Source organism: Columba livia, chromosome 7, assembly GCF_036013475.1.
Source record: "Columba livia isolate bColLiv1 breed racing homer chromosome 7, bColLiv1.pat.W.v2, whole genome shotgun sequence".
NCBI lineage: Eukaryota > Metazoa > Chordata > Aves > Columbiformes > Columbidae > Columba > Columba livia.
This window is the reverse complement of record NC_088608.1, coordinates 1,157,175-1,183,367: the sequence shown is the minus strand read 5'-3', so window position 1 is coordinate 1,183,367 and position 26,193 is coordinate 1,157,175. Positions and strand designations below refer to the sequence as shown.

General features: G+C 46.5%; 1 protein-coding gene across 1 annotated transcript in view; it reads left to right on the top strand.

The window, feature by feature from the left end:
• KCNJ3 (potassium inwardly rectifying channel subfamily J member 3) overlaps window positions 1–25,386 on the top strand; it is a 49,559-nt gene extending 24,173 nt beyond the window's left edge. Inside the window, exon 3 of the mRNA XM_013369207.3 lies at window positions 21,446–25,386. Coding sequence (XP_013224661.2) covers window positions 21,446–22,029 — 584 coding nt within the window. The 3' untranslated portion in view covers window positions 22,030–25,386. The remainder of the gene's footprint in view (window positions 1–21,445) is intronic.
• The last annotated feature ends 807 nt before the right edge of the window (window positions 25,387–26,193 follow it).

Here is a 26,193-nt window from a genome sequence, read left to right as displayed (position 1 = left end):
GTGGCCTGGGGCCATGGAGCAGTTAATGGTTAGTTAGCTGGTAGCTGGCCTCATCCTCTGAATTACTCTCCCACAGTTTTGCTGCCAGATTGGGGCCTGAACGTGCCAATAAGTATTTTGCTGGCAAAGGAGGAAAATGGTGTAAGAAAAAGAGAGAAAAGAATTAGAAGGATATTTAAAACCAAAGGGAGGTTGGGGGGTGGAATAATACATAAACTAAATTACAAAATTATTTTTCTTAACATAAACGAGCCTGATATTGCTGCTTGAAGAGCACACAGATTGCTGTGTTTCTAAAGTGGCTTGCTCTGGCGTTAAGATTTAGTGTTCAAATCATATTATTGCCATTGTGTCTAATGGGAAATTATGTTTCCAAGTGGTACTGTTGATGTCATTTGGATATGAATTTTCTGTTCTCGTGACCGCCTGCCTTTTCTCTAGTTCACCTGTGAAAACACATGGGTTTTCTTTGCCTCCTGTCTTTTTGGGAGCCCAACGCAGAGAGACTTTGCTCAAGCAAACCTGAAACCCCCTGTTGCTTCGTAGGAGCCCCTTATCAGGGCAATATAGAAACAGCCTTTTGGTCCCTGAGGCAGTGCTGGTCTCCAAACATGTTGATCTGTGTCTTAAAATTTAAATCTGGAGTATTCCAGGGGTATTTTCATGGCTGCTGATGTTTTCAGACAAGGGGTGATGGATTTAAACTAAAGGAATGAGATTCAGGCTGGACATGGGGAAGAAATTGTTGCCCTGAGGGTGGTGAGAGCCTGGCCCAGGTTGGCCAGAGAGGTGGTAGATGAACCATCCCTGGAGACATCCCAGGCCAGGCTGGACGGGGCTCTGAGCACCCTGAGGGGTTGGATCTGGGGAACAATTTCTTCCCCAAAGGGCTGTGGGGCATTGGAACAGGCTGCCCAGGGCAGTGCTGGAGTCACCATCCCTGGAGGGCTGGACAGACGGACATGAGGTTCTCAGGACATGGGGCAGTGCCAGGGGTGGGTTATGTTTGGACTCCATGATCTTGAGGGTCTTTTCCAACCAAAATGATTCTGTGATTCTATGATTGTGGGTTGTACACACCTCATCACCAAAGAATATATCTGGCACTGTCTTATTAAAAGTTGTTTGTACACAGAGTTGCATCGCTGTTGTAAAACCATCGTAAAGCATTTTGCACAGGGTTCGGCTCCATCTGCAGCACCAGACAGAGGGCAGACCCCAGAGCCTCTCTTATTAACTCTTACCAACTGCCCTTCTGAGCCCTTTTAATCATTTATTCTTCTCTTGCCTTTCAACTTCATAGCGTGACACTTCACATACATTAGCCGCAATCATCTAACGGGACGCAAAGCGTGCTGCTAAGCATATTCGCAGTGTTTCGCCCCAGCTCCTCTCCTCTTCCTCATTATGCCGCAGATGCTTTAAGTTCGTGCAGCACGCAGTAATGGGGATGAAATTTCCCACAGCGGAACATTGCTGACTTAATGTTGCGTGGTGAAACAGCACGGATTTATATTTAATATTTCTGTGCAAGCGAGTGGTGCAGTGCAAGATTTCCCTGCTGGTGGCTGTTTCTCGCGGCACCGCTCGGCAGCCGGACCTGGGCGGGTTTTTAAAGCTGTGGGAAATTCATATCATGCCTTGTACTAAATGCCTCATACATAACAAAAGGTTGATTTTGTATTTTGTGGGTTTTTTTTGCCTGGAAGAGCTTAAGACTTTCAAAACTGCCTGACAAACAAACCTCAAGATGTTGCTTGATCCATGGTGTCTGTGAATCCATCCCATCTTCCCACTCTGAGTGTGTTTGGGGATACATATTACCCATGTGAATGTGTCGCTAGCAGTAGCATTAAGGTAAATGTTGTTCTCTGGGTGCGGTGGCCCAGGGGACCTCGTTGCAAGGGGAGATGCTCCTGCAGAAGGCTGAGCTCACCATGTAATTAATTCATCAGCAAAACTCCCTGGAATTAGAGCTCTGTTCTGAGAGAGGCTTCTAATTGAGAGTAAACGGCTCATTAGCATTGAGCAGATCAACCTGAGAACATGAGTAAACACAAACACAGTAATTAATGACTTTCAGGTAGTGTGAGATGCTGTTCAGCTCCTTGTGAACAGGGAGGGGGGACTGGAATGGCCGGATTTTGGGGATTCCAGGTGTGCTACTACAAAAGGTAATGTCCCCGGGGTTTGTGGAAGGGGCTGAGCTGATGGACACTCTGAAAAGTCCTAAAAAAAATACAAATATGAAATAATTTGCTGGTGATAATGAAGGGAGGGTAGGAGACTGAGGTGGTGAGCCCAGCACAGGGATGAAGGAGAACTTTGCTATGTGAAATGATGCTCATGCTTGTCTTCAGTGCTGTTTGCTGCCCATGAAGTGCAGAGGTACCTCGGGTTTTATGTGAGGGGGTGCGATGGAAAGGCAGCAGCCGCCCAGCGGCAGAAGAGCCCGTCTCTCTGTTAGTTCTCGGGAATGTTGCATCTTTCAGAGAGAGAAGGATGAAAGCTTGGAAATGCAAGCTTTTGGGGGGTGGGGGGTGGGGAATGACTATTAATTTTTTTGCAGATGGAAGGGAGAATAAATAGGCTCTGGAGAGCACCTGGTCACGTCAGTGCGTGGCTCCTGCCAGGATTTTCGAGACGTAGCTGGACTTGGCTTAGCAAGTGATTGAAGTTAACAACTTTGCTTGGCGTTTGTGCAAACGTAACTGTTTTTTGAGATGCACGTGGTCAGCCTGACGCTGCAGATGGAAAGTCCTTCAAGGGAGAGAGGAAAGCAGCGCGGATCCTAGCAACGGCGCTGGCAGCCGGGGGGGCAGCGCTGAACCCTGCCAAGAGCAACAGGCACTTCTGCTGATTTTGAGGGGAAAATGAAGGTTCTTTTCCCTTGCCCCTGGTGCAGCACAAACCACCGAGCCCTGGGGAGTGCCGGCAGAGAACATCAGCTGAGCAGCGGCTAAACCTCCGCTCCAGCCTTGCTGCTGGTCCAGCCTGCAGCTTGGGCTCAGCTTTTTGTTTGCTCTGGCTTTGCACTTACTGAGCAGGGTTTGCCCTCGCCATGCTGCAGACAGGAGTTGTGTTAGCAATAATAATAATAATGCAATAAATAATAACTCTAATAAAATGTGGATTTGTTGCATTATTATTATTATTAATTATTATTATTCCTACTACTTTGCAAGCAAATGAGTGGTGACTGGTAAGCTTTTGTCCTACTGTGATGTGCAGCCTCAGCTTTGAATGCCCAGAGGCACCTGCAGAAGAAAATGGAACAGACTATAAGACCTATAAGTTGTCTCCACGCAACGGTATTCAATTATTACAAAGCTGAGTATATTAAGTGCGACATTACTACAGGAAACTGCGGGAACTTTGACCAATGGCATTTTTATTGAGAGCTTTTCATATTCAAGAAGCTGGGATGTGGAGTTTGTGGAGAAAAACTGCAAAGGACCTTTCCTTTATAACAGAACATGTGCAAAGCTGTGCGTGCAGGAGCTTGTGAACCCTTTGGGGTTATTTTTTCTCCATTTAATGTATTCCCCACCAAATGGAGTTGTCAGTGCTCTTTGCCACACCGCGCAGCTTAATCCCCATGAGGAATAAACACCTCGGTTGGGGTCGGTACCTGCAGGTAACGTGGCCCCTGCATTTCACTGGGGATCATTTTCCTAGGGTTATTTTTCAGTATTTTAAAAATGATTTTTAATGCTAGAAGCATGGTTTGCTGTACCCAGGCTGCATTAAGTGATGTGTTTAACGCTCGGTGTGCTGATGGACATGTCGGTAGGCTGGGGCGGAGGATGCTTGGGGGCAGCCGGCTCTTTGGTGCTTGCCAAAATGCTTTTTGGTTTATATTGTTTTCAGTACATTTGCAAGGAAAGCCTGTCATGGGGTGTCTCAGTCCTTAGGAGTCAGAATCCCCAAGGGAAAGACGCTATCTAATGCAAAGCTATTAATATGGGCCAAATTTGTGGCTGCTGGTCTGTGAGAAGGATGCGGCAGCAGAACAGCAAGGATGGATGCTCAGAGGAGTACAGATGGGAGGAGTAAGGATGGAGTTGTCATCTTCAGGCTCCTCAGACTCCCTCACGTCTTCCCCAAGCCCCTTTTGCTTCCTTGGGTTCCTTAAAGATCCTCTGAGATGTGAGTGTGAGGTTTGTCCTCAGTGATTCACCAGCGAGTGCGTCTTAGTCTGTGTATTTGTCCTGGGAAATAATAGACTTCTTCCCTCTGTTGGCTATAAGTTGTGTTTTAAAGATTCCTGTCTGCGGCTCTTTTAATACGGGAAAAAATGCCAGTAGGGAAAAGGAAACGATGAAAAGTGGGAATAGGATCTGCAGATATGACTTGCTGCATTATCTCTCGGGACGCTGATTACTCATTAAAATGTGTATTTTCTGTTAAACCTGGAAAGTTATGTTTTCCTAACAATAACACAGCTTCCAATTGGTCTTCGTAGAAGTGAATTGATCTGCTAACTGCAATGCCTCAGCTGCTGTATCAGCCCACCCGCCTGGCGAGGGATTGTTTGTCTTTGAAGGGATGGGGGGAGAATTGTGTCAAGAGCAGAATTATTCGCAGTGTCTATTTACAGAGTAAGGTTTTCTCCACCTCAGCCTCTGGCTACCAAGCAGAAATGCTAAAATATACGTAAATACGGATTTATCTTTTCGTGAGGTCTTGATGAGTCGCCCCGTGCGGCACCAGGTCGGGAGCCGCTGGCCTTGGGGACATGTGTGCATCATTCTCCTTCCTTCCCTTGTCCCGACACCTCCTGAACTGAGGGGGTCACTAGTATAATGTCCTTACCGTAACTCAGTCTGGGGTTAGAGATCCAGCTTTTCCAGCCAGAGGCTGATGCCGTGTTTCCTGGCTGTGGCATTTACCCAAAAGGGCAATTGCAGTTTTATACATGCGTGGTGCCAGGCTAGCAAAGCAGCAACCTTTTTCTTGGTCCACTTAGCTTTAAATTACTCTGATAAATGGTGTGTTTATGGCATGGTTTTATTTCTTTCTGCTTGTGCTTTTTACAAGAATCACTGAATTTTGCCGTTAAAACGCTGTGTCCTTTTCCTTGCTAAGGAAAGGAGATGGGTGCGGGTCCTGCCCTGCTCCTGTGCACCAGGGATCAGCTGTAAAGGTCTTAGCAGCAGGTCCCCAACCTTCAAAAATGAAGTGAAATACCCATTTCCCTGGCTCTGACGTGCGGTTTAAAGTAGGAGAACAGAGGCTTGGGTTTTGTTTTTTTTTTTTCCCTAGGAATTCAGCACATTTACATCATCCATTATTAATGTCTCCACTGGAAATCTAATTCATTTCAGCGCAGCGTTTCTGCTGCCGCATGGAAAAGCGACGGATGGGGGGTTAATCAATGCCTGCAAAACTGCCCGCAGCAAAGGGGCTCTGGTGACAGATCGCAGCTGCGGGAAATACTCAGTATTGCTGAGGAAAGGGAAGGATCATCGGGTGCCACAGTCTGGCGTGAGGGTGCGGGCCCTGCTGGGACGTGGGAGTGTTTATAATTCAACATGGAGCTGTGTCCATCAGTAGGTTGAAAAGCTGTATTTCTAGAAAGAAGACGCTACACTGCCTTTAAATGACTTTCCCATAGCAAAGAACGGTAATTCACACAGTCCTGGCCACGTTTGTGCCGGCTGTGTTGAATTTCTGAGTACAAGGGTATCACAAAAGAGAAAATTTGAGGTGGGGGTGAAAGAGGAGTGTTTTTTCCATAGAGTGCTTCATGGTGATGGTGTTTCTTCAGAGTATTTGTTGCAACCAACTTTGCAGCAACCTCTCCTTCTCCTCCATCTCTCGTGTCCATCCATCTCCATCTCTTGCCCTCCTCCTCCCTCTCTTGCCTATCCATCTCCATCTCTCTTGCCTATCCATCTCCATCTCTCTTGCCCATCCATCTCCATCTCTCCATCTTGCCCTCCCCATGCAGGTCTTTCCTTCAGCCATTCCCAGCCCTTGAGGGCTCAACCAGTTCCACCAGCACGTTTTGGAAAGTAATCAGCAAATCTTTGAGCTGGGAAAACTGTTTAGCTCTGAAACACTTGCTAGATTTTATCTGCTCATCGAAGGCTTTCTCAATACGTTCTTGGAGTTTTATTTTTCACATTTAGCCTAAAACTGAACAAGCGATGGACACTGGTGAGCACTGCTCTTCAGTTTGAAGAGGTCTTTGGTGGTGATTGCCTTCTGAACAGCTCAAAGCCTGTCGCGTTAACTCATTCGGCCTCATCCCGCAGCCCGATGGGTCTTTTCCCCAGAACAAAAGCAGCATGCTGACATTTAGGATTGGAAGTGAAAAAGAATACCGTACAAAATTCACAAGGAAATGTCAGAAATGCTGCCTCGCTTTTGAAATACTCAGGAAGAAAAGTCATGATTTTCCCCAAAATGTCAAAAGGGGCCCTGACTTAGAGGATTTTAAACTAGCCCGGTGTGAGTTAATATCAGTGCAATTTAAATGTAAGGAAAAGGGTTTGTATATAAAATTAGAAACTCCTTATAGGCATATGGTTATTTGTACAGTACAGCTTTGAGTTGCGGCTTATTTATTCTCCTGGGGTGCACATGGAAATAACAAGTACGCTGCATGACATCACATTGCAATATATATAGTCACTAATTAACCTTCACTGACTGCTGTAATAGTCTCACTCCTGTGCACGCTGCAGGAAATTGTCTTCTGCTATATTATCTTCTCAATGCTTTCTATATAACCCGTAATGTAAGATGGGGCCATATGAAGAAAGCAGCATTCAATAACTCTGAGCCTTATCTGCCTTTCCCGCCTTTGCATCAGGAAATGTTGGTCCTGTTTTATTTTGGGGAATTTTATTTTAATACTGGAGGGGTTTGATGATGCTGCAAATGAAGGAACAGCTCTGAAATGTTGTGCACCTGGTGATATGAATGCACCTGTGTAATCTGTGGAGATCAGTCAAATATATTACCAAGAGGGGAAAAAAACCCAACGCAAAATTACTGAATGCATGAAGATGCTTTTTTTAGAAGTTTGTGCAGCGGGAAGCCTGAGTTTAGCAGAGGAAAAGCTCAGTAAGCTGGGGAGGTAACGGGAAGACTTCTCTACACGTCGCATAGGGAGACCTTATATTTGGACAGGCTGATTTTCACATCTCAAATTTGTGGAAAGACCCAATTTTTTTGGTTACAAGTGGTAAGGCTTCTTTACATCTTCTTTACATCTCCTGTTGAGACTTTGACCCCATATGTTAATTCAAAGAGAAGAAAGCAGCTGCCAGGTGCTCCCTTTATCCCTTCAGGTCCTTCACCCCAGCACCAGCCAACTTCTACCGCAGCTTCTCCAGGAGGATGGAGATGGATTGGCAGTCCCACCACCGCATCCTTGGGAAGGGTAGAGGGTTCCCTTGTCTGTTAGGAGGAGTCAGGACTGAGGTTGCAGAGGACTTTGTGTGGGAGAAGGGCAATGGGTGCCACCAGTCAGGGTGCTCAGCCCAACATTGCCAACCCCAGCTCTTCTCCAGGGCTCTCACCTTAGGCTGCCGAAGCTGCGCCACGGGCATCAGAGACAAGACAGCATGAACCTTGCTGTGCTCAGTCCATTTTAAAGTTGGTTTTGTTATTAAGCAAGCATGTTGTGTGGGTTCGTGTCACCAGCTTCTACATGATGGTGGCTGCAAAGCTCTGCACAGTTTCTTCTGAAGAGTAAGAGGGGAGCAAACTGGTCCTGTGGTTCCTCCAAGAGAAACATCTTTTGTCTTCCATCTTCTGCCTTCAAGATGCCAATCAGTCATCAGGCCAGGGCGTAGGGTCCGTCCTTGGGCAGGGCCCAGCGTGGTGGTGTTCTGAGCGAGCCCTGTCTTCAGAGGCTGAAAACTCAAGGTCTTGGGCAACTTATTTCCTGCTCTTTGTGGCCAGGGGCTGCTCAGATGGGAAGAATAAAGCCCAGTTGTGTCCGACCAGGTACCTGGGGCTCAGTCATGGCTCTTAGGAAGATTAAAGCAATTGCATTCCTGTTAATTAATGCTAAAATAAAATCCTTAAAAAGTATTGCGGAGCCTGCAGAGCTGGTGGGAAGGGCCAGCACTGGTGTGTGCTGGTGTGTGGGACTCGTGCCTGGGTGGAGCTTTTTGAGCTGGAAGTACAAGCGAGAACATCGTTTTGTCTCCTTGCTGAGGGATGTAACATCTGACTTAAATGGAGAAGCGAGATGTCCTGATCAAAAGGAGCACAGCAGATGTGTCTGAGCTCGTACGGAGCCCGTGGTGCAGCGGGAGCAACGCACCAGGCAGGGAGGAAAACCTGGAATCAACGTTCATGCCTCCCAAATTGTAAATATTGTAGGAAGACATTTTAATTGTGTTGGATCTATAATATAGATGTTGGGTTAGATGGATACGCTCACCTGTATTCCAGGAACTACCTGCAGCACCATGAAAAGTTACTGCATAAAGATGAGAAAATCCTGATTTTGAGGTGTTCTCTTTTCTAAAGTTCGTTATTATTTTAACACTTCAGAGGCTTTTCTGGACCTATACAGATACACAATTGTCTTGAAAACCTGAAATTCTGCCAGGAAATGCTGCCTAACGAATGACCGTGTGTTTGCAAGGACATACTCGTCTTCATGCAACTGTGTTTATTTTCTATGGGCACTGCTGGGACTAAGAGCACTATTTAAAACTGCATATTTGGGGTGGGCACCTGGCTGGGCATTGGCTTCTCCCAGCAAAACGTCCATCCCATTTCTGTCAACCTTTGCTCTTCTCACAGATTGCTTATGAGAAACTGTACAAATACTATTGTTCTGGTGGCTTTGCTGTAATTTAAGTGTAATTCTTGATGTAATGGAACAGTATAGATAATTGATGCTGGTGCTTGGGTCCCTGTAGCAACCTGTGAGGCCACACTGCTGCCAAGGAGGCATAACTTGTTTTATAAATACATATATATGTATATATATATATGTGGTGCAGCAAGGTGTGTCTGGTTTCCCGTATATATATATGCATATATATATGTGGTGCAGCAAAGTGTCTGGTTTCCCATATATCTAGATAGATAGATAGATAGATAGATAGATGTGGTGCAGCAAGGTGTGTCTGGTTTCCCATATATATATATATATACACACATATATGTGGTGCAGCAAGGTGTGTCTGGTTTCCTGTATATATATATATATTTATATTTATATATATATATACATATATGTGGTGCAGCAAGGTGTGTCTGGTTTCCTGTATATATATATATATATTTATATTTATATATATATATATGTGGTGCAGCAAGGTGTGTCTGTTTTCCCATATATATATATATGTCTATGTGGTGCAGCAAGGTGTGTCTGGTTTCCTGTATATATATATATATTTATATTTATATATATGTATACATATATGTGGTGCAGCAAGGTGTGTCTGGTTTCCTGTATATATATATATATATATTTATATTTATATATATATATATGTGGTGCAGCAAGGTGTGTCTGTTTTCCCATATATATATATATGTCTATGTGGTGCAGCAAGGTGTGTCTGGTTTCCCGTATATATATATATATACACACATATGTGATGCAGCAAGGTGTGTCTGGTTTCCTGTATATATATCTATAGGTGGTGCAGCAAGGTGTGTCTGGTTTCCTGTATATATATCTATAGGTGGTGCAGCAAGGTGTGTCTGGTTTCCTGAAGAGCCTTTAACAGCCCCAGACATTGTCACGTCCAGCCTGACAGTCGTTTCCCCCCACGCTGACAAAACCGATGCGTCTCTTCCCGGGGAAATTCTGCACACCCAACGTGTTTGCAAGAAATGTTTGTCAGCTGAAAGCGAAGGCTGTGCTGGAAATGCTATGTTTAGTTCAAGGGATCTTGTGTTAAGCACCGTGCATTAATTTTAAATACATGACAGAAGCTGTACCGGGCTGGGAGATGCTGGTGGTGGAGCCGAACGATGGATGTTTCAAGTGCAAGACAGGCTCTCAGAGAGGTGCGGGTGAAGGAGCTGCAGCTAGAAGAGCCGGTTTAAACACAATGTCAGAATTTATCTGTGTGGCAGAAAGAACAGAATATTCCCTGGAAGCAGCAGGTGGTGGTTTGGGGTTGTTGGGGTTGTCAGATGAGGAGCAGATGTCGCACTGGTACGGGGGCGCTTATGAGGATGAATCGATTGCCATGAGATGTTCAGCATTGCAAAGATATTCAACAAATTAATACATCCGTTAGACCGACAACACTAAATAAGGAAAGTTTATTTCTGAGCACAGCGCTGTGTTGTTATTTCGTCCTTCTATTGATGCAGTTCATACCAAATGGCATATTATTTTCAGCTTAGAAATCAGCTGGCAGGTTTATGGTATATAATGTATGGTATATTTGCACCAGCAAATGATGCTTTTCGGTATGAAGAGAAAAAGCTTTTCCATCCCAGGAAGGCAGTCTCTAATGTGATATATTTCTTCAGGTTTTTTTAGGCCTGCCAAAGCCCTGAAGATTCAAGTGCTCTATTTTGGTGCTCAGCGGCATATGGCTGGGTGGGTGTTTGGAGAAGCGTAGGACCACTGAAGAAATCGTGTTTTCAAAGGGAAGGGTTGGGGTTTGGGTTTCTTGCCTCATAATTAAAATGTTCTCATTCAAAGAGGGTAATTTATTTTAAATATCTTTATTTTTTTCCTTTCCTTTTCTAACTGGCTGGCACTTCTCTCACGTTCCGCTCTAGCCGTATGTTCCTGGGGCATCCTCTGACCACAAACAATTTTCTTCCAATTTAACAAAACAATCCTTTTTTTTCCCCGTGTCTTTTCCCCAGCATCCCCAATGGACAGTTATCATTGTGCTGCGAATGAAATCACGGCAGTTTTGGCTGCAGTTTGGATCCAGAACTCCATTAATTGCAGAACACAGCTTTTTAATTCTTAGTGGAAAATTGCACTTGCAATTTGAAGAGAAACCCAGCACAGAGGCAGCTACCCCAGGCTTTTCTTTAACAGTGGAGGAGAGGAGGTGGTTCAGGAAGTTCTGGGGCATCACTAACAAGGGAATAAAGTAATTCTGACATTAATTAAGGATAACTGAAAAATTCTTGCTTTTAAAACAGAACGGAAGGTTTGGGGTTGGAGGGACCTTCAAAGCTCATGCAGTCCAAGCCCTGCCATGAGCAGGGACATCTTCAACCAGACTGAGGGGGTCCTGTTGGGACAGCCCCTGCTTATGGCCCAGGAAAATCCTCATCGTGGTTGGGAGGTTCCAGCATTGCATTATATGGAAATGTGAGTTTTATGGTAAGTGCTCATCTTTGTTTTTAGAAATTATTTCTCCTAGAAATGAGGAAGGAATTGTTGCCCTGAGGGTGGTGAGAGCCTGGCCCAGGTTGGCCAGAGAGGGGGTGGATGAACCATCCCTGGAGACATCCCAGGCCAGGCTGGACGGGGCTCTGAGCAACCTGAGCTGCTGAAGATGTCCCTGCTCATGGCAGGGGCTGGAACTAAGTGACCTTTAAGGTCCTTTCCAACCCAAACCCTTCTGTGATTCTGTTCTATCATCCTATATGATTCTGTGATAGAAGTTATGCACGGACCAAAGTTAAACAAAACACTTTACAATAATTTGGGCAGCCCGGATCTGGAAGGAGTTACTGGGTTACTGGAGATGTCCCCATGCCAGTTGCAAGGTGTCCAAGCTGTGCCGAATTTCAGTGGTTTATGGGACGTGCGGTGCCCGGGCTGGCGCTGGGGAGGTGGACGAGGGTGTCCCCCCTTCCCCAGCATTGCCACGTGTCCCCAGAGCAGGAGGGCTCTGCTGGGCCTTCTTTGGCTGCTCTGAGGTTTTGAAAATATTATCAGCTACTAGCATGAGGCAAGTTATCATAGAACTGCGTTATCAGTAAAAATTAGGGAATCCTTGAGGCTGGAGGGGAGCTCTGGAGAGTGTCCACTGCACTTTGTCAGGGCACGGACAGACAGCTACATTTTGTGTCAGAATATCGCTTTATTGCCAGCTCTGCGTGTGAGCATCCTGCAGATATCCCTGTCCTGTGAGAACGGGTGCATTGCCTCTCCCCTGCACCCCCTGCCCTCCCTGCACCCCCTGCCCTCCCTGCACCCCCTGCCCTCCCTGCACCCCCTGCCCTCCCTGCATCCCCTTCCTCCTGCCCGCAGCCTGGAGCAGGGAATTAAATCACTCCCATTTCCGTGCTGCGGCTGCTGCTTCAATAACATCCCGGTAGGAGGGAAATGATGCAAAAAAAACGGGAATGTGGCAGATGGCTCTGCAAAAAAAAATCTGCTCAAAGAAAGGAGCCGAAGGGGGTGAAATGAGCTCTGGTGCACCCTGCACTGAGGTGGAAGGGGACGGAGCAGCCTCGCAGAATAATAGGGGCGTTTTGGTTAAAAAAAAAAAAAAAGACACAAGAAAAATACCAGGCCAGATTTTCAACTAGTATTATAAATTTCTGCCACTGCATTAAATGTGCGTTGGACAGTTTTGTTCGGATAACTGAGGTTCTGGCCCTGGTTTTCCAGAGGAATGGAACGTGCCGCAGCCGTGTGCAGGCTGAGCGCAGGACGGCAGCGCTGAAGGCTGCTGAGCTTTTCTTTCTTTCCCCTTTTGTTTTGGTCCATGGCTAATACAAAAGATGAGAGGTTACCTCACCTGACGGTAGCCTGTTGCACTCCTTTATATGGATTATCTATATATATATGCAGTGGTACCTTGCTTTCACGTGCAGGTTTTATGACATTTTCGAATCCTGCTGTAATAGTGCTAATGATGGGTAGCGCATCAAGACGAGCTGTCTGCGAGCTGTCAGGAAACTATGTGGGTACGAGTGATTAAAAATTGCCCTGAGAAGAGGACCGGCTGATAAGAAAAATACCTTGGCTGTCAGCACTATTTTTTCAAGTGTCAAGATAGCTCCTGGGGAACAGCACAGTCTGAATAAACCAGGGAGGTATTTATAGTGCGGGAGCATAAACAACGTGTCTAAACTGAGGAGCAGCACAGAAGCCTGGGCTTGCTCTTCAGTGCGAGAGAAATTGAAATATTTAGCATGAGACTGAGCTCTGACTCTTGTGTGAGTTGCTCTGCTCCCTTTTTGCACACGTGCTTAATTTGGTGAATCTCTGACCTCCTTTTGTTGGGGCAGTTTCTATATTTCAGTAATAAACGATGCCCTCAGCATCCCCAGCAGCCTCGGGCAGGGTTTGGACTTCGTATATTATATTTTCATGAATCCATACAGCACCTTTTTTGCAGTTTTACCTTCAAGGCTGAGTTTGCTGCTTGCATTTCAGGAAATGCCTTTGTTTTTTCCCTTTAACAAAATGGTTTGGTTTTATTTTAATGAACCATTATTTGAAAGGTGATGAGAAGCATTAAATGCAGAGGTGACCGGGGGTGCCCGTCTCCCTTCAGGCTGCATTGGGACATTGAGAGCAGCCAGCGGCAGCCGCAAATTGACAGCAAGTTGTATTGCACTTCAAACTATCGTCACTCTAATGAAAAAAAATACCCCCTGAAATGATGATGATGGGGAAATGTTAATGCTAAAAATAGCTGTTCTTTCCGAATAGATGGGAAGCGTTAGAGCTTTCTGTCTGCTGAGAAGCCCTTCCGACAGGCTGTGCATTTCCCAGCCGTGCGCGGTACAGCTTATCCTTTTAACTTGCATCAAAAATAACCTGACAATGAACATGGAGAGCAGAAGCTTGAGAGGATCCTTCGCTCCGAGCTTTGGGTCTGACCTCCCATTTTGGGCTCCCATTTTCTGGCTTATCACAGAATTCAGACATCTATTGGCGTTTCAGCTGCAGGGTGCCAAGTGGCCAGATGTTAACAGCTGGGGATCAGACTGTTACTTTGCTAAATGTGATAAAACCAGCTTCTTTTCCCTGTATATTATCTACATCCCTGGAAGGGCAGAGATTGCTGCAACTGAAGCAACTCCTTTCTTTCTGCAGCTGTAAATCTTCCCTTAGCTGTGTAAGGGTGCAGGGTGCGGGTACTGGATTGTTATGTCAGGTCTCGCGTCAAGTGTGACTCTTGCCCTTGTGGCCTTAGATTGAAGTTGTAATTTAGTTTAATTCATAGTAATTGATTTGACATCGCTGGCTGATTGATTTTTAACACTGTTGAATGTTTTTGAGGCTTTGCAGATAAACTGTGGCTTTAAGGGAGGTAAAGACCCCTCTGCCAAGTAAAGCGTGTAAAGGGAAGAATCACTCGGCTCATGTCCCGAATATTAATGTGCAGGGCTCTAGCTCTTCATAAGGAGAAAGAGAAAAAATTATGACAAAATATAAGCATCTTTGTGCATTTTTGCCAGTAACTTCTGCTGGGGGGTTTCTCTTCGCTCCTGTGCTGGGATGCCAAGATGCCCTTTTTGGTGCCATTGGGACGATGTGCTGTTGAGTTGTCCTAATGCAAAAATAATTGTCTCTTCCAACGACTGGCTAAGATTAACTTTTCCACATTTCCCTGTTAGAAAGAACAACTCCTGCTGTCCCTGAGCCAGCCCTTGGCCAGCAAACTGCAGCCCAGAAACACCAAAAGATTTAAGGGCAAATTTCTGGCATTACCTCGGAGAGGGAAAAGAGCCACGTAACCTTTGTATGCCTAAATTACTTCTGAAGACTTTTACGGGGGGCTGTTAAAAGCTTATTAGTGGTCTGTGATTTGCCAACTATCAGCCAGCTTCTATAACGAAACGTAAGAGGGCCACATAAATAACTGTGCCCCTGTGATTTTTTTTCGAGGCAGTATATTACGAGTTCCAGAAATTGCCTGAATACAGCCAGCTCCTTCTGGGTTCTTTAGAAATTTAGGAATAATTTGAGGTTGTTATAGGATAGAATTAGTCAAAGCACTTATTTACAGATTGTGTTGTCTTCCATCTGCCCCATTACGAGTGTGGTGGGGCAGCTCTCAGTGCTGCTGGTGTTGGATGGTTTGTGTTTTTGCTGTTCTCTGGTCTCTTTGGGAGGGACCAGGTACTTGGGTACTTTAGGACAAGTCTAATCTGTCTAAAGACAGCATAACCGCGTTAATGGCTGTGATTGGGCTCAGGCTTGCAGAGCCCAGCGTGGGGATGGAAGGCAAGTGTGCTGGTGACAAGGAAGAGGTTGTCCAAGTCCAGATGCGTCTGTCACCTGCAGTGATGGGGACATCACGGCCAACACAGACAGGACAGGGCTTTGGGTGATGCAGGATGATGATGCTTTTTTGGTGGCAACAACCATTGTCCTTTGGGATGCCTTCACCTTCCTAGGAACTAGCCTTATCCCATAGGGAAGCTGAAGCAATTGGGATCATTAACTGAATTATTAGGGCATAGGATGCTGGGGAATTCTCACCCCAACATCGTCCCAGCGGCACCACACCTCCTCTGTGTTACACATTTATTGAGTGAGGATGTCGGGAGTGCTGGTCCCTGTCAGCGTTGGTGTTTCTTGAAATGGAATATTGAGTCTAAACCTGCTGTAGCCAGACACAGAGAAAAATAGCAGCTTAAGTAGTCTGCTGCCTGGCTGAGGGTGAGAGAACTGCATCCGCTTTTCCAGCTCGCCTAAGGGCTCTAAAACCAAGAGTTCTACCTTATTAGAAATAACAACTTCTAATTAATAACTTATGATATGACAGAGAGATGTATTATTCTCTGGTGATGGCACTTGCTTCAGATAGAGCAAAGGAGAAAGCACGATTATTAAAAAAGAAGTTCCTTTCATATGAAACTTAAGGATAGAAGTGCATTGGTGTAGGCTGTGGCATCCTCCAGAGCTGCTCTGCTGCACTTTATTTAAGGAAGTTAATGGAAATCTTTCCTAAATACGCGTGGCTGGAACTTCCCCGTGTTACTGGCTGTGGCGTTGTGTGCTGGGCTCTGCAGAGGGAGGCCAGATCAGTACACATGGGTGTAAAGGACCGAATTTAATCAGCAGCAAAATTTCTCCTCATGTCTGATGCGCTCTCTAACACCATTTCAGTGAGGAGAAGAGTCCCAAAACTTTGCTCTTTGCTTCCTTTAAGCTCATTATTCTTACAAGGTTACAAATAGAGTCAGCTCTTGATTTCTGTGGAAGGAATATAATTCCTGGAAACACCAAGAGATAACGTGGGTAGGGATGGTTTGTAAAATACGGGGTATTCAGACAAAATACCCCCTTGGCAACAGGGCTTCTGGATGGAAATCTCTTCCCTGGGATGCAGTGAGCAGTGGTTTTGCAGCCTCTGTGTTTGAAATGATAGAGGGGGGTTTTATTGGACACTTTGCTTGGGTTTTCTGCTGGAATATGTGCCTAAATGTGCCCATTTTTCAGGTGCATTGTTGCGATTTGTATGCAGCCAGAGCTTTGCTATCTGCAGAGAACTTTGTGATGGAAATGTGCATTAGGAGTGATGAACAAAATGCATCGAAACCTTTTACTTTGACAAATGGATGGCTTTTTAATTATATGCACTGCATACAGCATGTTTGCTTTCAAACGAGACTTTAAAATCTATGTTACAAATGAATATTAATAATACAGGCAACTTGGTAAAATTTTAGCAGTCCCATTAACATGATGAAGGTGTAGAAGGATCTGCTGGCTGTGTACCCTGCTGATGAATAACTTCTTAAGGAAAAAAAAGGCACAAAAAATCCAAAAGCCTTTTGTACCAACAGGAGAAGAGGAAAATGTATTGGTGGGTGTCTGTCAGCAGCCGGCCCCGCGCCTTGGCCTGGCCCAGCACGGCTGCCAGCTCCTGCTGCTTGATGCATCTTCTTTTGTAAAGGTCAGAAAGAAACTACATCTGCATTAAAATAAAAGGCTTGTATTAATCTGAGCATCACTTAATGGAAAGTAATCCTGAGGCAGTTATCAGGAAGGGCTGTCAGTGTTGGCTCACACACAAGTGCTTCTGCTTTTGCTGTGAGAAGGAGTGGAAACACCAGCTGATGTTCAGTTTGCTGCTTTCCTGTTCAGGTGATCACAGAGTCATAGAACCATAGAATAGTTTGTATTGGGAAGGACCTCCCCAGCTCCCCCAGTGCCCCCCTGCCATGAGCAGGGACAACTTCACCAGCTCAGGTTGCTCAGAGCCCCGTCCAGCCTGGCCTGGGATGTCTCCAGGGATGGTTCATCCACCACCTCTCTGGCCAACCTGGGCCAGGCTCTCACCACCCTCAGGGCAACAATTCCTTCCTCATGTCCAGCCTGAACCTCCCTCCTTTAGTTTAAAACCATCACCTCTTGTCCTATTGCAACAGGTCCTGCTAAAAAGTCTGTCCTCATCCTTCTGATCGCCCATTTTTAAGTATGGAAAGACCACAATCAGGTCTCCTTGGAGCTTCTCTTCTCCAGCTGAACAGCCCAGCTCTCTCAGCCTGTCCTCCCAGCAGAGCTGTTCCAGCCTCGGATCACCTTGGTGGCCTCCTGGCCACTCTCCAGCAGGTCCCGCAGGTCTGTTGAAGGTGCAGCTCATGGTGCATGGAAGGGGAGAGCCCAGCCATGGGTGATGTGTTTCCTCCACCACAAAGGGTGAACCTGGGTGTAGTTTTACCCTTGCAGTGTGATAGTTTTGGGGTGCTCTGAGCAAGATGAGGTTCTCCCAGCGTGGGATGTTCACACCATCACTGTTCAGGGACTGTGACTCTCCCCAGTGCCATTCCCAACTTTAATTCTCCCAAGGAAGGAGTCTGGCCCATGCGTTAGGACACTTGCAAAGAGCTGCAGCTTATTCTGTGCAAGGACGTGGATAATGGCCCCGGTCATCGAGTGCCTTATGCAACTCCGTTGTTATTGCTGTAGCAACACAAAGGAGACGGTTACAGCGGGGCTGTTGTGAGCTGGCAGATCCGAGTGTTTAATAGCAGAACAGCATTGCAGAGCTCAGAGCTGGGAGTCTGAGGCTTTGCTGAGGAAATGAAAAGGGCAGCAAGAGCCGGGAAATGCAGCAGAAGAAAACCTGCAAATTGATTTCTTGTCCAAGGGCTTATCAGAGCACATTTAGCACCTCTTAGCATCGTCTGCTTAGTGTGGCAGGTATTCCCTATAATGACAAGCGTATTAGTTGCTGCTGTTCATCCCGAGAGGCTATTAAATAATTTGCACCCTCAGGTTTGTTAGTGAATAAGATAAATTGATTTCAAAGAAAAAATTATATACCTGCAAATATTTATCTCTCTAGTGAGCTTACAAAGGGTGGAACAAAATGTGAAGCTGATTTTTCTGAGTCTCAGCAAATACATTTTTTGATAGGGAATGGATATAAAACCCCTCTGTTGAAAGCCCCATGGCAGCAGCAGGTTTGGGAGGTGGCAGGACGATTGAGCAGGAGGTAGAAATAGTCCCACAGCACAGCGGGGATGGGAGAGCCTTACCTGGCAGGCAGCGGGTCCCGCATCCTGGCATCACCCTGGGTGGGCAGCATCGATCGGGGGGGGTCTCAGGGATGGGGATGCAGATGGGGATGGGGATGGGGATACAGATGGGGATGGGGATACAGATAGAGATGTGGTGAAGATGGGGATGTGGTTGGGGATGTGAGTGGGGATGGGGGGATACAGATGGGGATGGGGATACAGATAGAGATGTGGTGAGGATGGGGATGTGGTTGGGGATGTGAGTGGGGATGCAGGTGCAGATGGGGATGGGGATGCAGATAGGGATGCGAGTGGGGATTGGGATGCAGGTGCAGGTGCCAGCCAGTCCTATGCGCTGGTCCCTTCCCCAAGCCTTGGCAGCATTGCTGACCCACCCATTCCCCCTCCACCCCTTGTTACACCCCCATGGCGTTTTGATAGCGCATCTTTTACTGTAAAGCTCAATTCTTCGTTTTTTAGTGTTGCCAACACAAAGAAAAAGCCATGCAAGGCATTTCCACCCGTGAATCAGCTCTCTGCGGGCAGCATTGCTGTGGCGGGGGTGGCCACCCTGGCAATGTCCCCAGACTGTGGAATCATGCTGGGGGTGCAGCTCCAGCCCCCTCAGCAAAGCCTGTGGCACAGTGAGGTCAACAGTTACCAACTTTTCTGTACAGAGAGATTTGCATTTTAAGCAATTTGTTATTTAAAGCGTAGGTCACCGGAGTTAAGCAGCCATCTGCTTCACGGGCACCGTAGAGCCAATTCCAAACGTGCTCCGGCCATTTGCATGCGTTATTAGTCGCGTTTGTTTGCTAATGAGGTCTCCCTCGGAAGTCAGGTCTGAAGAAGCAGAGGGGGAAAGGTCCGGGCACTCGTGGTGAAGGTTTGGCTGATGAACAGCTGCAGAGTGAGGGACACAGATGGAAAAAGTACTCACTCTAATTACCGTTTTTCTAAAAATTGCAGGGTTTTCTTCTAAACCCATTAGGTACGTGATTGCTTCCACTTCACTTAGTAAACAGAACTGAAACACACAGTGACCGGGTGAAAATACATCATAAAGTATAAAATCTGTCCTGTCGGCAGCTGGGGAAGGGGGCAGGATTGCTGGTCAGGGGTGTGATCCTGCGGGTGGGCGAGCTCAGGTGAGGAACCTTCATGGGCGGCAGGAGCTGCGTTCGGTGCAAAAAACCCTGCCTTTATATTTTTCTCCTAAGAGATAAGCCATAAAACTGTGAGGTTTACATCTTGTGATATACTCAGATGTATTTGCAGTAGAAATCGCTATGCAAAAGTAAAGCTTTGATTCCATTAGCAAGAACATAGAGTGCAATAAAATGTTATTTTTCTGGCTGTATGTCACCAGGCGCGTATCCATCCCCTGCTCCCCCTCACTATCATCTTTCTTGTGCCTTCTGAAGTTTCCTTCTATTTGCTTCTGCCTCAAAGGCATTCTTGCCAGCTAAGCAGAGGATGTGTTTGCAGAGGTAGATTTAACTTCCTGAAAACAAAATGTCATCTTTCCTGTTTGCTACAGTAGGATAAAATGGCAGGGTAGTTCTATTTACAGAGTGCTACACATACCATTAAAAAAATAAAAGAAGCAGCAGCATTTCTTCCAGAAGCCTCCAGCCCTCCATGGCCATGGTTTCCCTCTGATTTCTGAGGTCGGATGGGTCACTGGGATGTCCAAGTCTGGGTGCTCGGGTTGGAGGGAGGTGGTGGAGGAAGGGAAAGGGCAACGTTGTGCCTCTTAGCCATATTTCTTCTCCCCTGCTAATTTTTTGGAGCTTGAATCTCAGCCTGGCAGCGATGGATCTGTGAGCAGATTGTCAGTGAAGCCCTTAAAGAGGAATAGATGTATTTGGTAGGACATGCGTGCTGCTCGCCGGGGGGTTGGAATGCGCTGGCGCCGGCTGGGTCTGTGTGTATGATGCATAAAGCATAGGGTCTGGTTCCATACGCATCCGTCAGTGTGGTGAAAATATGGAATAACTTAGTCATACTTTAAGATCCTGACAAGTCCAGCTTCTGGGCAGGAACAACCCCAGGTTCCAGTATAGGTTGGGGAATGACCTATTAGAGAGCAGTGTAGGGGAAAGGGACCGGGGGTCCTGGGGACAGCAGGGTGACCATGAGCCAGCACTGGGCCCTTGTGGCCAGGAAGGCCAATGGCATCCTGGGGTGTATTAGAAGGGGGGTGGCTAGTAGATCGAGAGAGGTTCTCCTTCCCCTCTACTCCGCCCTGGTGAGACCACACCTGGAATATTGTGTCCAGTTCTGGCCCCTCAGTTCCAGCAGGACAGGGAACTGCTGGAGAGGGTCCAGCGTAGGGCAACAAAGATGACTAAGGGAGTGGAGCATCTCCCTTATGAAGAAGGCTGTGGGAGCTGGGTCTTTTTAGTTTGGAGAAGAGCAGGCTAAGGGGGGACCTTATTAATGTCTATAAGTATATAAAAGGTGAGTGCCACGAGGATGGAGCCAGGCTCTTCTCGGTGGCAAACAATGATAGGACAAGGGGTAATGGGATCAAGCTGGAACACAAGAGGTTCCACTTAAGTTTGAGAAGAAACTTCTCAGTGAGGGTGGCAGAGCCTGGCCCAGGCTGCCCAGGGGGGTTGTGGAGTCTCCTTCTGTGCAGACATTCCAACCCGCCTGGACACCTTCCTGTGTAACCTCACCTGGGTGTTCCTGCTCCATGGGGGGATTGCACTGGATGATCTTCTGAGGTCACTTCCAATCCCAAACATACTGTGATACTGTGATACATGACAATTAGCAGCTCTCGCTAATTCAGTACCAGGTTTATCAGGTAACCTCGTATTTCCCTTTGTCAGCAGCAGCTTCAGAAGTGGCCAGAATGATAGATGTGAATTATTCAGTTACTTTCCTTCCTCTGTTGTTGGCTCCTTTCACCTTGAGGCTGACAATTTAACAGCTATTGTATGTAAATGGTAGGCATGCCAATGCCTTTCCTTTTTTTACATTTAAAACCACAAAATATGTTTCATTGAAATGTTCAGAAAAACCCCCAAGATTCACGTGCATCCAGAGTTGTCCGTAGCTGGTGAGGGTCTTTCTCCCTTGGTTGTTGCAGGGATGACTTGCCAAGCCAGGACATCCTATACCGAGGACGAGGTGCTCTGGGGTCACCGGTTCTTCCCAGTGATCTCCTTGGAAGAGGGCTTCTTTAAAGTGGATTACTCCCAGTTCCACGCCACGTTTGAGGTCCCCACCCCGCCATACAGCGTGAAGGAGCAAGAGGAGATGCTGCTCATGTCCTCCCCCTTGATTGCACCTGCTGTGAGCAACAGCAAGGAAAGGAACAACTCGGTGGAGTGCCTGGATGGGCTCGATGAAGTTGGCACAAAACTACCTTCAAAACTGCAGAAAATAACTGGGAGGGAAGACTTCCCCAAAAAACTCCTCAGGATGAGTTCCACCACCTCCGAGAAGGCCTACAGCATGGGGGATTTACCCATGAAACTCCAGCGGATCAGCTCGGTCCCTGGCAACTCGGAGGAGAAACTGGTGTCTAAAACCACCAAGATGATGTCGGATCCGATGAGCCAGTCGGTGGCCGACCTCCCGCCCAAGCTGCAGAAGCTGTCGGGGGGCGGCAGGATGGAGGGGAACCTGCCGCCCAAACTGCGGAAAATGAATTCGGACCGGTTCACATAACCCAGCGGGACTCGGGGTCATCGTGCGGAGCTGGAACTGCGGGCGGTGAGGGCAGGAGCGGCCCCTCCGCAGCCCCCGGCCGCTCGGTCGTGGTCCCGGGGGGCAGGAGCATCCGTGAGTAACCAACACGGGACACTGGGTCGGCATGTAGTATCACCACACGCATGCAATAATAGTGTGCAATTTTTGCATATAGTTTTATGGCATGACTCCTACTATATTTATACTGTATATTCTGAAAAAAACAATCAGAAAGGGGCGTTCCTTTCCCCTGTATTTCTTAAGAGTAAGTAGTAGGTAAAACATGCGAGTAGGTAACTTTCAGGGTTAAGTTATAATCCGATTTGAAAAGGTTTATTTATTTTTTTTTCAGATGTGGATTGTGATGTTTTGTTCAACAAAGTAGTTACGGTGCATGTCTTTTTTCTCAAAAAAAGGTGTATTAGTTAATTAATTCCTAACACCAAATCTGCTAGCCTTAACTTAACTGCTGGTTTCTATTTTGTTTTGATGTTTTCTTGGGGTTTCTTTCCCTGCATCTAGGCTACTGAGAAAATTTGAAATGTATTTCATAAAGCATTGCTTAGAGAAGAAACGTGTATTAATAAGCCTAGGGAAAACAATAAATAAATGGATAAAATTCACACTTTAGATACAAATTTTTTAAAACGTCTGTGATTTATACGTGCAACAAAACCATTTTGAATAAGCCAGACGTGCTTGATTTCTCATGTTAATAGAACAGCTAAACATGAAAAAGGCTGAATGTCTCCATGAAGCCAAACGAGCATTTTTTCTGGATGAACTGCACCCCAAGGGCAGAGTCACAAAACCCCCTAATTCCACAGCACCTGGATTTTCCTCCCTCTTGCTTTGGTGGCCCCGTTGGGCCGGTACCGATGCAGGTGCTGGTTGCCAGAGCCGCCGTCTCACTGCTGCGCTGCCGGTGCTGGCGCTCCTTACTGCTTTCTCTATGGTGAAAATAATGTTTAAACATGTTCTTAACTGAAGTTGACCCTGTGGGTTTCGCAATGAGTAATACTTTGTATAAATGTTTGGTTTGATATCCTTCCGTGCTCGTGTTTGGGTTTCCTTTATCCATCGTGTTGTGCTCCGGCGGGGTCTGGGCATTGTGCGGATGTCCCCGTCATCCTGGCACCCCTTGTCACCTCGAACCCTGCCCAGAACGCTGGAGGTCAGCTGTTGGGGTGCCCAGGGACACCCAGTCATGGTGTGAGTTTTGGGGTTGTCCTACGCAGGGACATGAGTTGGATTCGATGATTCTTGTGGGTCCTTTCCAACTCTTTGATTCTATGACCCATGGTCTGTGTTTGTGACCATGTCACGATGGCTTCCAGGGGACTCGTTGTTGGAGGAGGAGGTCTGGGTGACATGGAGTGATGTGTGGCGCTGTCAGGGAGCTGGGTACAAAAGTCACCACCAACAATGGCTGGGAAAAGGGCTTTGCGTGCCATGGTCTGTATGGACCACCCTGGAGACCACAGCCAGGTGGTCCCGGGGATGGACATGCATGGGTTTGGAGGTGGAGATGTGGATGGGCAGTTCTGATTTGAGGACTCTGGACCATTATGCACCAACGCTGGCACTTGCTACATAACTAACAACAGCAGATCTGCCAGTTTAGGGGGGGAAAGTTGTTTGGTTTTGTTATAAATGTTGACATGGAATAAGAACCCAGAGACTTAGTGCTGCTGGAGGGTCGGCTCCCGCACCGCTGCAGCTCTGCTTTCCTGGGAAGTTGCAATTTATGACCCATCGGTTGTACACCCAAGGACTTTATGCTAACTTCCAAAGTTCCTTTTCATCATGTATCGAGATTTTTGAGTGGCACTGCATGTTTTTTACACCTCTGGCTATGCCGCAATTCTCTGCACATAGTTGTTGAAGGGCAGTGTGTGCCTCGCTCTCCGTGCGCTGACCCCGTGCGCCACACGCCGCTGAGCAGATTGCCGATGAGGCAAGGGAAAAATCTGGACTTCTTTTCCCCCATTCGCCAACACTTCCTCAGGTTGTCTTGTAAAATACTGCTGATTTTTGTACCACACCTAACTCTTCTACCAGTCCTTGACTGACAGCAAAAATAGCCATGTGCAACTGCCAGGTGTCTACACTAGAAACACCAAGTCCATGGGTATTAAATGGCATGATAAATGCTCGGCCATTGGTGTGGCCGAGTGATGAGTCCTGTTGGCAACCTTGAGCAGATCCGTCTGGATTCATAAGGAGGGTCTCCAGCAGCTTGTCCTCTCCTCAAAACCTCCTTTGGTTTCTCCAGGGTGGGGTTTCCCTCCCTGGGACATGGGGGTCCCACCTGGGGGTTGCTCGTCTTGTCCTGGGTCTCCCAGCACCTCATGTGTGGCTCATGGTCTGCTTGGCTTTTCTTTATGGAAAAGTAAACGTGACTAGGAGCGATGGTGTGTCACCAGCCATGCCCTGGGGCCACCAGCATCCTCCCTCCCGAAATCCCAGCATCCCGTGCCTTTGGGAGAGCCAAGGGGTGTTTTGCTTTGGGCAACTTTGGCTTGAGTCTGTGCAGGAGATTATTGAATTAAGTAGGAGCAGCATGGATGTGTCCTACAAACTGAGCTTAAAATAGGTGATGGGGAGAAGTGCTGTAGCCGTAAAATATACCGCCAGTCTGGGTGACTGCAGCTTCCTCGGCAGCCTGTACAAAAGAAATCTGCAAGTATTGAAACACTGGGAAAGTATCCTCACTTTTATTAATGCCGTATAAAATACTAAGTTATGATTAACTGAAAAGTTCAGTTTCTTTTTCATCAAAATATGCACCTGTTCTTGCTGGACGCAAGATTTTGAGGCTTGTGGTTTGTATTGCAATGCGTTATGTATGTTCCGGTGACAACATACGCGTCTTTCATTAATAGGAGTGAAAGTACAAACATAGATTATGACTTTCTTTAGTTATTCACTTTTGGGATTGATTTCTGGCTAATATTTCATTTTTATTGATGTGGCCACTTTTTTTCCTGGTTAACATTTTAGCCCAGCCCCGATGCTTACGCTAAGAAAAAGTAACTGATTGCACAGCCGGTCTGTGTTCTCTACTGCTGAATTTATGCTTGAATTCTATTGTAAATTGTACATATTCAGATTAGAACAAACTAAATGCATTTTCTGGCATGCAGTCGATAACTGTATAAATGTACAAGTTGATTTGAATTATACAAAATAACACACTCTTGTATTCATTAATACTGCAAGCTCAGTTTTATCTAAAGCTATATTAAACTTTCAAAAATTGTTCGGTTTAAATGTGTTTGTTCTTTTGGCCCGTCCACTTTTTATTACTTTAATAAATGACTACGTATTCAAGTTGTTTAAGGGCTTCTGATTTCACATTTGGTGTGTACAAAAGGCTAATCTCTCCATTACTCCTGAAAGCAGCAAAAATAAAACCTGAGTTTAGTTGAGCTGCGCTTTGTGGGCTCTTTGGAGGTGGCTGAGCTGAGCCCGCAGGCTCCTTCCTGAGGACGGCGAAGAGCAGAGCTGAGGTACGTGCTGAAAGCCGGTGGGCTCTCTAATCCAGGCAGCCCCGATACGCCAATGTCCTGCTGAATTTTTGAACTTTACATGAATTTCTGCAATGCCATTTTCCTCTCTAGCACAGAGACCAGGGAGCCTCTTTGCAGAGAAAAGTAGGAGTTTTTATCGCTATCTCCCGTATCCAGCCCCAGGAATTAAAGCTCCAGAAATCAATGGAGGCTGTCAGGTCTCTCCCCATTACAGCAGACCTTTCTCTTTGGTTTTTGCTATAAATTACCCTTATAGCAGCTGGGTGTCACCACTTGGGCTGGGCAAAATACCTTTTGTGTTAAGAAAGCAAAAATAATAAAGGAAGGACTAAATCTGTGTGACAATAGCCAACTTTTTAACTCCTTGTCCTCCGGAGGCTGCTGAACGAGGGTTACTAGAGCATAACCATATTTTGTTTTTCCAGGAGCCGGTTCAGGAACAGCCCAAACTGAGGTGTCGGTGCTCAGAAAACTGAATTAGTGCCTGTGGCGGGACAGACACGACAACACGGGGCTGTTTCAGTCATCCCGTGTCACCAGACGCAGAATGCATTTGAATTTATTAATATTTCCTCAGCCGTGGTTGAAACAAAGTGAATTTGCAGTACTC